This window comes from Nelusetta ayraudi, unplaced genomic scaffold (assembly GCF_046127955.1).
Source record: "Nelusetta ayraudi isolate G7.1 ecotype Tasmania unplaced genomic scaffold, CSIRO-AGI_Nayr_v1 ptg000233l, whole genome shotgun sequence".
In the NCBI taxonomy this organism is placed as follows: domain Eukaryota; kingdom Metazoa; phylum Chordata; class Actinopteri; order Tetraodontiformes; family Monacanthidae; genus Nelusetta; species Nelusetta ayraudi.
Window position 1 is genome coordinate 30,001 of NW_027466282.1, and position 13,791 is coordinate 43,791.

The window sequence follows — 13,791 nt, forward strand, 5'->3', positions numbered from 1 at the left end:
CATACATTCATGTCCTTGTGTTTGTGTGGCTGATCACTTGAAACACTTGTGGCTGGAATTCCATGGCACCGTGAGTCTGTAGCCTTTTTCCTTTTCTGTTGCCCTGCTCCCACGCACCCTCCCCAAGGGCCTCTGGACCCCAGCGAGGTCGGAACATCACACCTCCCCAAACTTAAAGACTAGTTTTTTGTTTGCTCTGACTCTGCCTCCTTCCTTCCCCCCCCAACTACCTGCTCAACCGTGCGGTCCGTTACACAGTGGGGAGGGCTCCCTGCCAGCAGCTTAGAGTGGCTAATGCTCTCATAATCATTCCATTCCGCTTTTTATATGCCGCATGATATTACGGTTATTACGTTGTGACTGCTGCCTCTCACTGTTGCTTTAAATGTTGGCGAGGATAATGTTGGCAAAGCCTTGATGAAGCCGTGATGTCTCTGACTGGACGTCTGAATCACCGAGAAGAGATTTGTGAGGTTCTCTTGTTGTCGTCGTTATTGTTTTTTCTCTTGTACAATGACAAGAAACCCTGTTCTGTTCATTTATGTAAGAAATTGATTTCTATTTTTTTAACAACCTCCCCGTACAGCACATGTCATTTGTAGTCGTGGTGACGGAAGGAAACGTTGTTGCCTTTAGATTTTATTAGGAGCAGGGATCAGCCAGGAAGCTTCTGTGAAACGCTTCAGCTCATTGTTTTAAAACACACCAATTTGTAAAGTGGACGTTTATATATACATATATATATATATATATGTATATATATATATATATATATATATACATATATATATATATACACACATGTATATATAAATACATGTTTAGCTTCATTTTCAGAGAGGAATGTTTATTTTAAGCAGTCTTACAGACTGCTTTTCTGCTTTTCTCACCAGTTTGGTGTCTGGGTAGTTTTTGGGGATTTTGTGTGAGTGAAAGAGTTTCAATGAGGTGAAACAAAATGCACCTTTTAGACCAAGACCCCAAAATGTCTCTTTGACATTTTCATTTGCATTTTTCTCTCTGCGTTCTAACCCATTAAATCACATTAAAGCAAATAAAATGTGGCGAAGTGACTCACAGACAAATTTTATTGCATGTTTTAACAGGTTGTTTTTTTTTTATGGTTGGCATATAAAATGTTGTGGGTCATAGTTTTAATGCTCGGAGCTCCATTCAGACGTGTAGATTAGCAGACTACTTGTCTCAAACGCTGCACAAAGAGATAAAAAGCACATTACGAATGGTCAAACGGCTGCGTGTGACTGGAGTTCCAGCCTTTTATGGATTAAATCAAGCGGCTCCAGCAATATGTGTGTGCGTGTGTGCATGCACGCAAGCCTGTGTGTCTGTGCTTTTAAGAGCACGTTAATTAGTCTCTTTATGAATGAGGGAAATAGGTTTGGTTGCAATTATTGACCAGCGTGTCAGCGGCCGCGTTGGCCTCTGCTGCGAAGACCACTGAGACGATGCCAGAACGATCGATCTTGTCAGGCCTGTCATCCTGTATACTTGAAAGGAAAAAAAAAAGACTGGATAGACTGGAAAAGACTGACTGCAAGAATGCAAGCAGTGAAACACTGTCTTGATCATAAACTGCTTTTTTCCATTTTGAAAATGTGTCGTCACTCCCGACAGAATGTTCACCTCAAGACCTTGGAAAAATGCTTGCAAAGGGAAAGTCTGGAAAAGGAAAGTCGTATGTTGATCGGAGACCTTCTGTCCATCCCGCTCAGCGTCAACCAGCCAGAGTTTTCAATGGCAGTTGAACCTGTAAGAGTCGGAAGCGTTGCAGTAACGCAGTCGAGCTCAGTGTCACTGCCTCATAATCCAATGCACTGTTGGGTTGTGAACACAACTCTTGCAAAAGTCAGTAGAGAGTCAGGTGAAAACATCTCTCCCACCAGAAAACGCCTCTAGCGCTCTTCTTTGTTCTTTTTTTAGAGCAAAAAAAAAAAAACTGCCGCTAGCGCAGCATTAGCAGCAGCGGCAGCCCGACTCGCAGCCGCTGCTTCCACTCCTCGTGCTCTGTGGTTTAAAACTGCAGCCTGCAGCAGTCACTTCCCGCCTTTGTTGCGACTAAAAGGAAGCCGATTGGTTACACAAGGCTTGCAGAAGAACACAGCAGAGAACTTTTTAGCTACAATACCAGAAATGGCCACAAGGGGGGAAATGAGTGCGAGAGTTGAATGGAGTTGAATGAATATTTGAATGAATGAATTCATTTTTGAACACGTATACAAAAAACAAGAAGAGTACCACTCAAATAAAAAGAAAGAAAGACATAATAAAACCGAACATGATTGATGCCTGCCTGTCTGTTTGGCTGAAAACCAAAACCAGTGGGGTTATTTTCGGCTGAGGTCTGATCAAACACTAAATTCCTCATCATTCGGGCGGTATTGTTACCCTCAAAAAAAAGAAAAGAAAAGAAACCTTCTCAGGTTGGAAGCAATTTTGCGGTGAAAACATTCGCTAACACACTGTTCTGTCTGACGGGCGTCGACATGTGGCTGCGCCTGGGGCTGCGCTGAGCTCAGCTGAGCTCTGCTGCTCCTTTCCCACAGAGGAGTCTATGGCTACCTTGCTGCATCCCCGGGGCAAAGTCGGGGGTGGGGGATGGGAGGGGGGGGAGGTACATGCATCTCAGCAATAAATTGCCCCCCCACCCCACCCCCTTCTCAATATGCAATCGACCACCCTCCATGACAAAAGTAATTTGCTTGGGAAATATGGGGCGTAAGGAGTGGCCAAGGTTCACATTTAGATTACCCCGAGAGCGACGGCGCGGCGTAATGATCTATAACCTGCGGCTGGCGGCCGTGCAGCCTGATGCCTGATTACTTTAAGCGTTCCAGTCGTCTCGAGCTTGTTTTGGGCATTAAGTCATTCAGCCTGACTGTGGCTCATTCCTCACTTCCCCTTCAGCTTTATGTCTGCAGCCGCTTCTGCTTAGTCATACTCGCTTTAGATCTCACCGCATCATAGATTCACATAACGCTTTGATGTTTTCTGGGTTTTTTTCCACCCACCCTCCCTGCCTTCCTCCCCTCTTTGCTCACAGCGTACGGCTTTGTTGTTTTTTCTTTTTGTTTTTTTTTTTTTTTTTATGACACCTGCATCTTTCCCGCATTCTCCTTTGTGCTGTGAATTTATCCTCTACAAACAAAAGTCGGAATCAGCTAAATCGCTCTTTCTTTTGCTCTCTCTGTGTTTTTTCAGACTGATTTTGTTGGAGCTTCCACTTGTGTTTGACTAAATCTGAATCGGTGCTGACCTCTAGCCCTAGAGGTCATTTCCCACCAGAATATATCTCCTGTATTTAGGCACTGCATGATGGGCCAGCTACAATTTGTTACCTTAAAAGTGACTTTCAGACTGCTCTGACCATCACAATTGCCAGTGTTGTCTTGCCGCTGCTGCATGCAACTGCATGGGAGGCTGCGCATCCAATCATTGCTCCACGGCGGACGGTCGAACGCCCTCAGGGTGCCACGAGCTTCACTTTTCTTTTGAAACCATCCTGCTCACTTGTCCCCAAACTCCCTCGCCTTGTGTGTCCGTGCGTCTTCCTGACGGTGTGGTTCGCCCGGTGTTTCTAGGAGGGTCCCTACGTGATGCTCAAGAAGAACTGGGAGATGTACGAGGGCAACGACCAGTACGAAGGCTACTGCGTGGACCTGGCCTCGGAGATCGCCAAGCACATCGGCATCAAGTACAAGATCTCCATCGTCCCCGACGGGAAGTACGGCGCCAGGGACCCAGAGACGAAGATCTGGAACGGGATGGTCGGGGAGCTGGTGTACGGGGTAAGAACAGACTGACTGACAGGAAGTGGCTCATCCCCTCAGCTCCCCTGCAGCAATATTCCGGGGCAGAGATGAGCTTTTCATGGAGCTGACTCATCTCTTTCAAACTTTAATTCTGTGCCGTCACCGAGATTTATGGCGATAATTAGAGACAGCGCCGTGTCCTCCTCTAATCTGTTGGTTTTCAGCCCCCTTAAAGCTGAAAGGAAGCAAGGCGTGTTTAATAGGCCGCATTTTTATTTTTCATTTCTCATCCTCATAACCTTGTCGTGATCGCAGCCGACTTATCAAAACGCAGCGTTTTCCATTAATGCCTTTGTTAGAGTGTCACCGTCGTGTTCCTGGAAAAGGAAAACATCGCTGAACAGAGAGGTTTTCAGATCACAAATGAACTTATGCCAGCACAGTAGATAAACCAACATTTAAAATGCGTTCAACAATAATCCATCTTGTAATTCTGTTAGTTCCGGCAGTTCATTTTGGTTTTTTTTTCATTGTCGTTAATTACCCCCTTAGGTCCCATTAGAAACAACTTAAACGCTCATTTAATAAGTTGGAGCCGACGCAGATTAAATCAGAAACGACTCTTGTGACCTTTAGCAAAAACCACGTCTCAAGTGTTTGATTTTTGAAAGCGTGCCGCCTGTGCAGAGGGGCGTTGAAGTTTGGCAAGGTTTGCTCTGTCCTTTCCGAGCAGAGTGTTTGTGCCGGTGTCCGCGGGGACGACTGAGGACAGTGAGGCTGTCAGCACTTTGCTTTCGGGTCCATTCATGACTTCCCCACTTCCCCTCCAAAAAAGAGCTCCGTCCTCCCACGAAAGCTCCGCACTCTCCTTTTCAACCAGCCATGTTTCCCCGGCCGCGCCAAACGGCCCGGGGCTGTCATCTTATTGCAGTGGGGGAGGAGGAGGGGGAGGGGGGAAGTTTCTGGTTTTTTTTTTTTTTCTTAGCCGAGGATGAAAGCGCCTTAAATCGTTTTCGTTCTCCGTCCCACTCACCCCTGTTTTCTTCCGCTCCCCTTTAACTGTCAGCCGGGCCGCAATGAAACTTTAGAAATTCTGGCTGATATTAAGCCCGCTGCCCGCCACCCCCCACCCCTCCGCACTCGGCACTCCCGAGCCAGGCAGACAAGGTCACGAGCGCCGCCAAGTCGCAAACCGTAAGCTGGTTTTGTGGATTTCCAGCCAGCCCACTGTGCACTTTCTGCACAGCCGCAGACCTCGGAGGCTCCTCGATCCCATTTTTTGCCTGCCTGCGCTGTAAGCATATTTCTCTGACACATTATTTTATCCTCCCTGCTGATTCGCCCGCCCCGACTTTCAGCTAAGCCTCTCAGCTTTGGACGGGGGCTGCGCAAATTCCTTTCTCCTCCGACTGTCTGAAACTCCGGCGCTTTGAGATGCATTCAGCCACTGTCTAAGTTTCATCAGAGCTCGGGTGGAAAATCTGATAACACAGGTGATTGTCCTTGTTTTGTTTACTGCTGGCTGGCGGGCGGTCGGGCGGGCGGTCGGGCGGGCGGGCGGGCGGTCGGTGCGTCGTATCTGTGGCGAAACGATGCCGGGTTGTTGCACGGCCCGACTCTGAGCGATGATCCATCATTTGCGCTTGTTTATCTGTCCTCATTTAGACTCCGAGTTGCTCTCAAAGGAGGCCTCAATCAGATCAGATGGATAATCAAATTCCTTTTTGCATCCAACCCACCCATCCACCCCTCCTCCCCCTCCTCCTCCTCCTCCTCCTTCTCCTCCCCCTCCTCCTCCAGAAAGCGGAAATCGCTGTGGCCCCTTTGACTATCACATTAGTCCGGGAGGAGGTGATCGACTTCTCAAAGCCCTTCATGTCGTTGGGCATCTCCATCATGATCAAGAAGCCCCAAAAGTCCAAACCCGGGGTGTTCTCCTTCCTGGACCCTCTGGCCTACGAGATCTGGATGTGCATCGTGTTCGCCTATATCGGCGTGAGCGTGGTGCTCTTCCTGGTCAGCCGCTTCAGCCCGTACGAATGGCACACCGAGGAGCCCGAGGAGGGCACCGACGGTCCGCCAAGCGACCAGCCCCCCAACGAGTTTGGTATCTTCAACTCTCTCTGGTTCTCCCTGGGAGCCTTCATGCAGCAGGGCTGTGACATTTCCCCCAGGTAAGTCAGGTGTCTTCGTTTGTTTAAAGTTGTCATACACTCTTAGGATGTTTGCTGCAATGTTCCGCCCTCAGGCTCACAGACACTTTGTATCACATTAAAGCTAATTATAATCGCAGCGTGGCATCACGTCCGATCGGGTGCTGGACTCCTGCCACTTCGTTTAAGTCCTGCTGTCATTATTTTCCGGGAAATGCTTGATTGACACAGGCTCAATGTGACAGGGTCTTGACACCCTCCTGTGACAAGCTGCGAAAGGCAGGGAATATAAATAAAATAAAATAAAAAAATTGTCCTACTGTTTTTCATTTGGACTAACATTCCTTGCTATAAAAGATGGTGTAGCTTCATGTCCTGTTTTCCAACACTGTGTCTGTGACCTGAAACATGAACACCATTTACATATCTAATTATAATTTCTTCAGTTCATGCACTTTTGACATTAACGACTTCAGTGAATCAACTTTAGCAATACAGTTTACGTGTATGTCTCTAGAATATTCTAGTTTTAGCGGTGGGATGAAGGCACTGTTGGATGACGTGAAAACCTCCCAACGGCAGGACCCCGGTTCAATATTTAACTGTCACAATCGCACATTTGCATATGTAACAAGGCCAGTTGTCTCGGCTTAGCAGGAAATCCCAGCATGCATCAGCAGCGCAGCCTTGCACCACAGACTAATGCTAACAAAAGGGCACGAGGGTGCTGTATGTTGTGCTGTATGCTAGCAGCAGCAGTGTTTTCTCTACTCTTGTATCAGGCGTAGCGGATAAGCATGCTAGCATTGTCTCATTAGCAATGATCGTCAAATTCAAAGGCAAATGCGAACCACTAAACAATGAACACTGAGGTTTTCACTCACCGCAGGCGTGACTGTCTGCCTAGTTTAACCTGTTTGTGTCACTAGAGTAAATCTCCTAAAAAAAAAAAAAAAATTGAAGAGATCATTTGCATGACTCCAGAAAAGTCATGGGCTGATAGTAAAATTCTAGCCGTGTTTGACGTTCCTATCAAACCAACAGTTGACCCATTTTCTATTTGTTGTTCCTTATTTCCTTGTTGAGCAACATATTAGCTCTCAAAAAGACAACAAATGTCCTTTGGCACAACCTCGTTTGGCGGGGCCATTTTGTTCTCTCATATGCTAATACCCACTCGCTTACAATTTTTTGATGACTTTCGCAGTCCACTGCAAATGATCTTAACCACATTTAGGTAAACATCAGCGACTGTCATTGTCAAACTCGCTTGCTGAATAATAAGTTAGTACGCAGTGAAGAATGTGTTGAGTTGTGTTGCGTGTGTGTTTACGCGCGCGCTGTTTGAGGCTGCCTGCCGTGTTACTCTACACTGTCTTCTGCTCATGGCCGGTCCACGTGCCTGTGTGTGTGTGTGTGTGTGTGTGTCGCATGTTGTGTCGTGTCTGAGACGCGGGGTCTTGTATCCTCTGCGGGTCGTCTCCTCGTCTGCCTCTTTGTCAGCTTTGCTGCGTCCTCGCCGCGTCTCCAGCTCCCGTTCCCGTTCGAAAGTCTCGGCGTGCCGACGCCCACTGTCTGCACAAACTGCTCGAAAAAACCTCAGCCGAGCCAAAAGGTTTGAGGAAGTGTCGGCCTGTACAGTCAAATGTCAGTCCGACTGGAATCAAAGATCAGGCTCCCCGGCTGATGGTGCAACCGGCTGAAGCTTAAACTCTGAGTAGTTTCTCATTTCCCGTAGAGCCTTTCTCAGCTGCTTTGTCACGCTTTCGAGTTGCGGCAGATGCACTTCTTTGGGTTATTTTAAGACGCGGCTAAAGCGGCTCCTTTTTTTTTTTTAGTGGCTTCGCACATTAAGTATTTTATCTGCTTTAAGACCTCATGGATCAGGCTGCGTGTTTAGAGTGGCTAAGATAGCAGGAGATGAATGGAGGACCAAAGCAGCCTGTGTCTTTCAGCCACCCAACCCAGACCCCCCCCCCCCACCTCCCCGCACTCCCTCCCCCTTCCACCACCGGAGGAGACGCACAACACAAGATGGAGGATGCCGAGGCCCATTCCGATTTATAGCCCGACCGCACGCATGCAGCAGCCTAGAGAGGAGCCGGTAATGGCCCCGCTGACTGTGAGTAAGGCCGCTAGTTTAAGGAGACCATTGGCCGTGTTCACCCATCCCCCCCCCCCCCCTCCCCCCCGACCACCACCACCACCACCACCACCTCCTCCTCCCCCCGGCCACTGCTTCTCCGCCTGCATACAGCAGATAAGCACCCAAAGCCGCGCAACAAATGTCGGCCCCTAAATTAAAAGTCTACATTTCAACCCGCTCCGACTCCGGCCGGCTGCGGGTTCCGCGGTATTCCGCCGCCCGCTGCTAATCCCGCTGGCCCTGCACAGATCCATCGGCACTGGGCTCGGGCTCAAACTCAGACCCAGGCTGCCGCCCAATTACCAAGCAGCTCCTGTGGAACTGCAGTCGACGTTGGGGAGAGATATTTGGATAAATGGGCTCACGTAGAGGGAAAGGATGGTATTTTAAAAGCAGGAAACATGGTAATGTTCAGAATAAAACAACTAAGATTGATTCCTGAGCTTTAGGTCCCTCAGATGGAAGCACCAAGTTATGCAACACTGGCAGCAACATTAAGTTGTCACACTTCTTTCATGCCCGTCTAGTCCCTTTTCTTGCCCTCTACACACTTGCAGGGTTGCAGTTCTGTCTTGGTGCCGTTGTCCTCAGTGCTCGTCACATGACGCAGCTCCAACGGGAAAAAGCGAAATCAGCACAGAACTTCTCCTCGGGGGTTAATACCCCCACAGCTCCCTCAAGGCAGCAGCCTGGAATAATTAATTTGGTGATTAATATCCCCGCCTCTCTGATGGCAACCTCTCAGTGGAAATGTGGCGGACGATGGTGTGGAGCGAGCGAGAGTAATGATGGGGGGGGGGGGGTCAAATCAAACGAAATGATGACATTATCACCCTTCTAATTGGGCTACAAATCCCAGATGAGTCGAGGTCTTGTGTCACTCTGGGGGGGCGGTGGGGGGTGGGGGGGGGGGGGGGTTGTCCTGAGACTACAGGACGTCACTCGGCTGCACAGCCAGTCACAAATGATCAATGTGACGTCTTTCACCTGCGTGACGGTGACGCTTCAAATCTGCCTCGGCCGCTCCAGGTGCCGTCCGTCGCCACCGCCGCGTCGAATCTGACAGGTCATCATTGTCTCATCCTGGTGGAAATCACCGTGGCCACATTCCCGCCGGGCTAATGGGAGCGGCGAGAGAAAGGCTTGATTAGCCGCGATTAGCTCAGGCGCGCTGATGACAAATTTCCTGATGGCGACGCACGAGGCGTAGCTTTTAATTTGGGGCCGTGGATTCAGGCCAACAAAAGCAGCCTCGGGGGGGGAGAAAGGAGGGGGAAAATGACTTTCAAGTGGTCTATCTGCAAGATCCTCATTATTCCATTAATTCGATGCCAATTAGCTTCGTCAACCAGCCGACACGCTGCCGTTCTGCCGCGTCACCTTCCACTTCTGTCAGCGGCGCTTCGTCCTTCATCACGCCCGGATGATTTGTCGCGCGCTGCTTTGAAATTAGGGGCCGTTTGCTCGGGGGTCCGGCGCCATCTCTTGCGCGCAAAAACCCGCGTGTTGCTCTAAAATGAAGGCGAGCGGCTGTTCCCTGATCTCATGGGCTGACATTCCCTGTCAGCGCATCTCCCGGAACATTTTGCCGCTGAGCATCAGCGGGATCTGAGGTCCATTTCCCCCCCTGCCAGCTCCCTTTGCTTTTCAAAATGAAGTTAATGAAATGTCCACAGTTGAGCTTATGACAGCAGAAACATAACAGAGTGTGACAATTTTTTAAACTCCCATCAGAATTATTAACCTTTGGTATGTTTTGAACTTGGCTTTTCATTTGAAAAATGACAGGAGGACCCTGCAGCCACTAACGAACCTTGACTTTTTATTATGTTGTCAATGATAAATTAATTTGCTGGGTCAAATCATAATAACAATTCAATTAAACTGTCTTTTTTTTTTTTTTAAGTGCAGGCTGAAATATTCTCTCCTCCTCATCTGGAGTTTTTCTGAAGAGGAGTGACATAAATACATATTAATATCACACCTACATTTAGTCTAATAGTCCTGTCACCCTTGTCATGTTTTTTTTTTTTTTTTTTTTTTTTAAAGAGCATTTTTACTTTAAACGGTGCTCCAAAGGTTGGTGCCAATTAATTTCGGTGCACGTTAGCAGCTGTAGTTCTACTTCACCTCATTTACATGGATGGAATAATTTAACCAAAACTTGCAGATGAAAGCAGAAAGAGATTTTTGCATTGCTTTGACCATGCTGCCCCTGTTAAATCGCTCCCGCTTAATACAGACGAAGTAAAACAAGTCGAGCAGACCGAAGTCTAAAATGCTGACTAATTGCTGAAAACGTTGTCTTTCATTTTATTCCACGTTCGCTCCTTTTCTTCCCTGAGGCTTCCTGCCCGGCTTTGAAGAATCCAATTTCTCCACCTCTGTAGCCAATTTCTCTTGTTTTTTTCACTTTATTTCGTCTAATACTTTTCCCCATCTATTTTTTTCCTTGTTTCCTCTCACTCGTGGGAGACCTGATCTCATACATCATTACAGTCAAACTCTCCCCCGGTGTTTTACAACAATTCACACCATGCGGCTACCGTGCACTGGATTTTATTGTATCTGCAGAGCTTTATATTGCCCCAAAAACACAGAGAGCAGCATGTATTAAAGGGCCAACACTTTATTTTGGGGGATTGAGCCCCAATGATAAGACCAGCTCTGGAACAGAACAGGTCTATCGCAGGGCGAAAGACCCAGTTGAAATTGTAGTGTTTGTTTCTCCTTTTTTTTTTTTTTTTTTCGTCTTACGGGGTTTCGAACCTCAAGATGCTTCAGAACTCAGCAAACTTTGCACACATTTCAAGACTGATGAAAGCCACGAGGAAAGTCGTAGGGACGTGGGACAAAAACCCACGTGTTCGTCTCATCAAGAACCGGACGTGCGCTATTTCCATTCGTTTAGAAAAATAAACCTGAAATTAGGTTTTGGGTAAAAAAGCAAACAGGAAGTGTGCAATTTGCTAACACACATTAATGAGACCTCTTGCAGTGCATATTTCATCCACTAAACGTGCATCGAAACTCATCACATTAGCCGCACGGGTCCAGAGTGGTGAATTAGTTCACAAACAGGAGGAATGACATACAACATGAGGAGCCAGGAGGCTCTACAGCGCCACCAACAAAAGCAGCCACCCAGATCCATGTGACTGTTACCCAGCGATGCAAAGATAAACCACTGGTTTGTCTCATCAGGGCCTCGGACTTGGACAGTCCCACAGTGGAAAGCTTTTTGAGGGGTTTCCTGGCGATGTCGGCATCAACAGCCAGCGTCGGCGGCCAGAGCAGGCCCCCCCCCTTTTTTTTTTTTTTTTTTTTTTTTTACCATTTCTCTACATTTTCCTCATATTGGACTTGGGTCGCTTTTGTAAGAGCAACATGTGATATCAGCCTTCCAAAAACCAACTCTAGACTGGAGCTTGCAGAACAATACAGCCAGAAAAAACAACCACAATAAAAAGCGGTCCTTTGTAGAGCGACTATTGCTGGAGCTGCGCTGCTGACGCCTCTTTGCCCCCCTCTCTCCTAAAGGCCACACTGTAGCTGGTCTCCTGCGAGACGCTGATGAAATGCTCCATCTGACAAAGTGGCACCTTTGCTGCGCCTCAGTGATCTCCAGTCAGTCATTCTTGCATCTCGCAGACAAGGACGTTAACCGGCGATTTTGAAGCAATGCATCCCTTTGGCAGAGGTGTGTGCACGTCAGCGCCGGGGCTCTTGCTATTGGCCTGAAGGATCTGAGCCAGTGCTCACCACCACCACCTCCACCACCTCCACCACCCTGCGTTTGTTTACCGCAGAGGCACCGCAACGCTGCAGTGTGTCAACGTGGATCAAAGTCAGCGCTATCAGCCAGCGTGCACATCACACACACACACACACACACACACACACACACACATGCAAAAACACGCACACAGAGGGTTGAAGACACCTCCAGTCCCATTATTGCAGTCCCACAATCCACCACCGCTGCAGCTGCAGTAGCAGCTGGCAGGGAAAGACTGGGAGTGAAGATGGAGAGGGTCCGATAGAGGGAGACGGAGAGGGAGGGAGGTTTGGGAGGTTCAGGAGGGAAGCAAACAGGGTGGAAATAAAGCATCAGAGAGAGGATCATCCACCCGTCTTATCGACACGCACGCCACACTCTCCATCCCGCCGCTCATTCTTTGACTGCTAAATTCTCTCAAACGCTCGGCCGTCTGCTGGAAGATGGAACAGGAAGCTGCGGGAGGGAGGGAGGGGGAGGGGGGAGGTGATGGTGGGGGAGAGTCATTTGTATTCAAATCCAGAGCTAATGCGTCAAGTAAGTCTATTTCATGGGCAAAGCTTCCTGCATGCGTGTGGAGAGAGAGGGAGAGAGAGAGAGAGCGAGAGAGAGAGAGAGAGAGAGAGAAAGAGAGAGAGAGACGCTTTGCTGCGGCATGAAGGAAGTGGCCTCCTCTCCTCCTCAGCCACGGCCGCGCGCGCACGCACACACACGGGCTGCTGCAGACAGAGAAATGGCACGTTTCCCACAACCGCTTGTGTGGAACCGCTCTTGTTTATTAAAGTGGGCGTTCCTTGGCTTCGGAAGGAAAGGATGAAACCTGAAATATATTCATAAAATAAAAAATGAATAACAAACCAGAATAGGTGACGGTCAGAAATGGAGCCAGACTGCAAAGAGACGGCACAAGAAACCGCAGACCTGGGGGGGGGATAATGACGACGAGAGAGAGAGAGAGGGAGAGAGAGAGAGAGAGAGAGAGAGAGAGAGAGAGAGAGCTGGACTGTCCTCTCACTCCCTCAGTCTGACAGCGAGGCCTGCGGGGCTCGTGCTGCCTCGCCTCTATGATTTGCACCGAGGGGAGATCTTGTTTGTTCTCCTCAGTGCAGCATTTTTGCTTTGAGATTCTCCTCACGACCTCGCGCCGCTCTCGAGCAGCGGGTCTCTCTCTGTCTCCCCTGAGCGAACATGACCGGCACAGGGGGGGGGGGGGGGGAGAAAGGCGCAGCCGTTGGCCCGCGGACCCGTCCCTGGTCCTTACCCTCTCTTCAGCAGGGGCGGAGATGGGAGGAAGCGGTTCGGGGGGCGTGAAGCCCATCTTCTCCATCAACAGAAGCGTTGCCGGGGTTCTCTATCACGGCCGTTCCTCTCTAATGAGGGGACAACAGCGCTGGCAGCCTGGAGCGCTGTCAGAGCTCCACCTTGTGGCGGCGAGCGAGCATTGTGAAGTGTCCTTTCACTCTCAGCCTCCACGTCTGGGTTCTCTAACATCTACTGTCTGTCTCTCTCTATCTCGCCCCTCCTCTCCCTCACCCTGACTTTACCTCCCACACCTTTCCAATAATCACCCCTCCTGGCTCCGCTTCTCTCCAAATCCCCCCTTTCTACTTTTTTTTTTTTTATCTCTCCATTCCTCTCTTCCTTCTAATCCGTCCACAATATCCCTTCTCTTTATTCCTCCACCCTCCCTTTCCCCCCCCCCCCTCCAAGATCGTTATCAGGTCGGATCGTGGGCGGAGTGTGGTGGTTCTTCACCCTCATCATCATCTCGTCCTACACGGCTAACCTGGCCGCCTTCCTCACGGTGGAGAGGATGGTCTCGCCCATCGAGAGCGCCGAGGACCTGGCCAAGCAGACGGACATCGCCTACGGCACCTTGGACTCTGGCTCCACCAAAGAGTTCTTCAGGGTGAGTCGGAGTTGCGCTCATTTATTCTGGGCTCT

General features: G+C 49.1%; 1 protein-coding gene across 1 annotated transcript in view; it reads left to right on the forward strand.

Annotated features, from left to right (window-relative positions):
* Positions 1-13,791, forward strand: part of LOC142882117 (glutamate receptor 4) — a 45,357-nt gene that overhangs the window by 21,091 nt on the left and 10,475 nt on the right. The window contains exons 9-11 of the mRNA XM_076016662.1: positions 3,600-3,806; positions 5,571-5,944; positions 13,558-13,756. Of these exons, the coding sequence (XP_075872777.1) occupies positions 3,600-3,806; positions 5,571-5,944; positions 13,558-13,756 (780 nt within the window). The remainder of the gene's footprint in view (positions 1-3,599; positions 3,807-5,570; positions 5,945-13,557; positions 13,757-13,791) is intronic.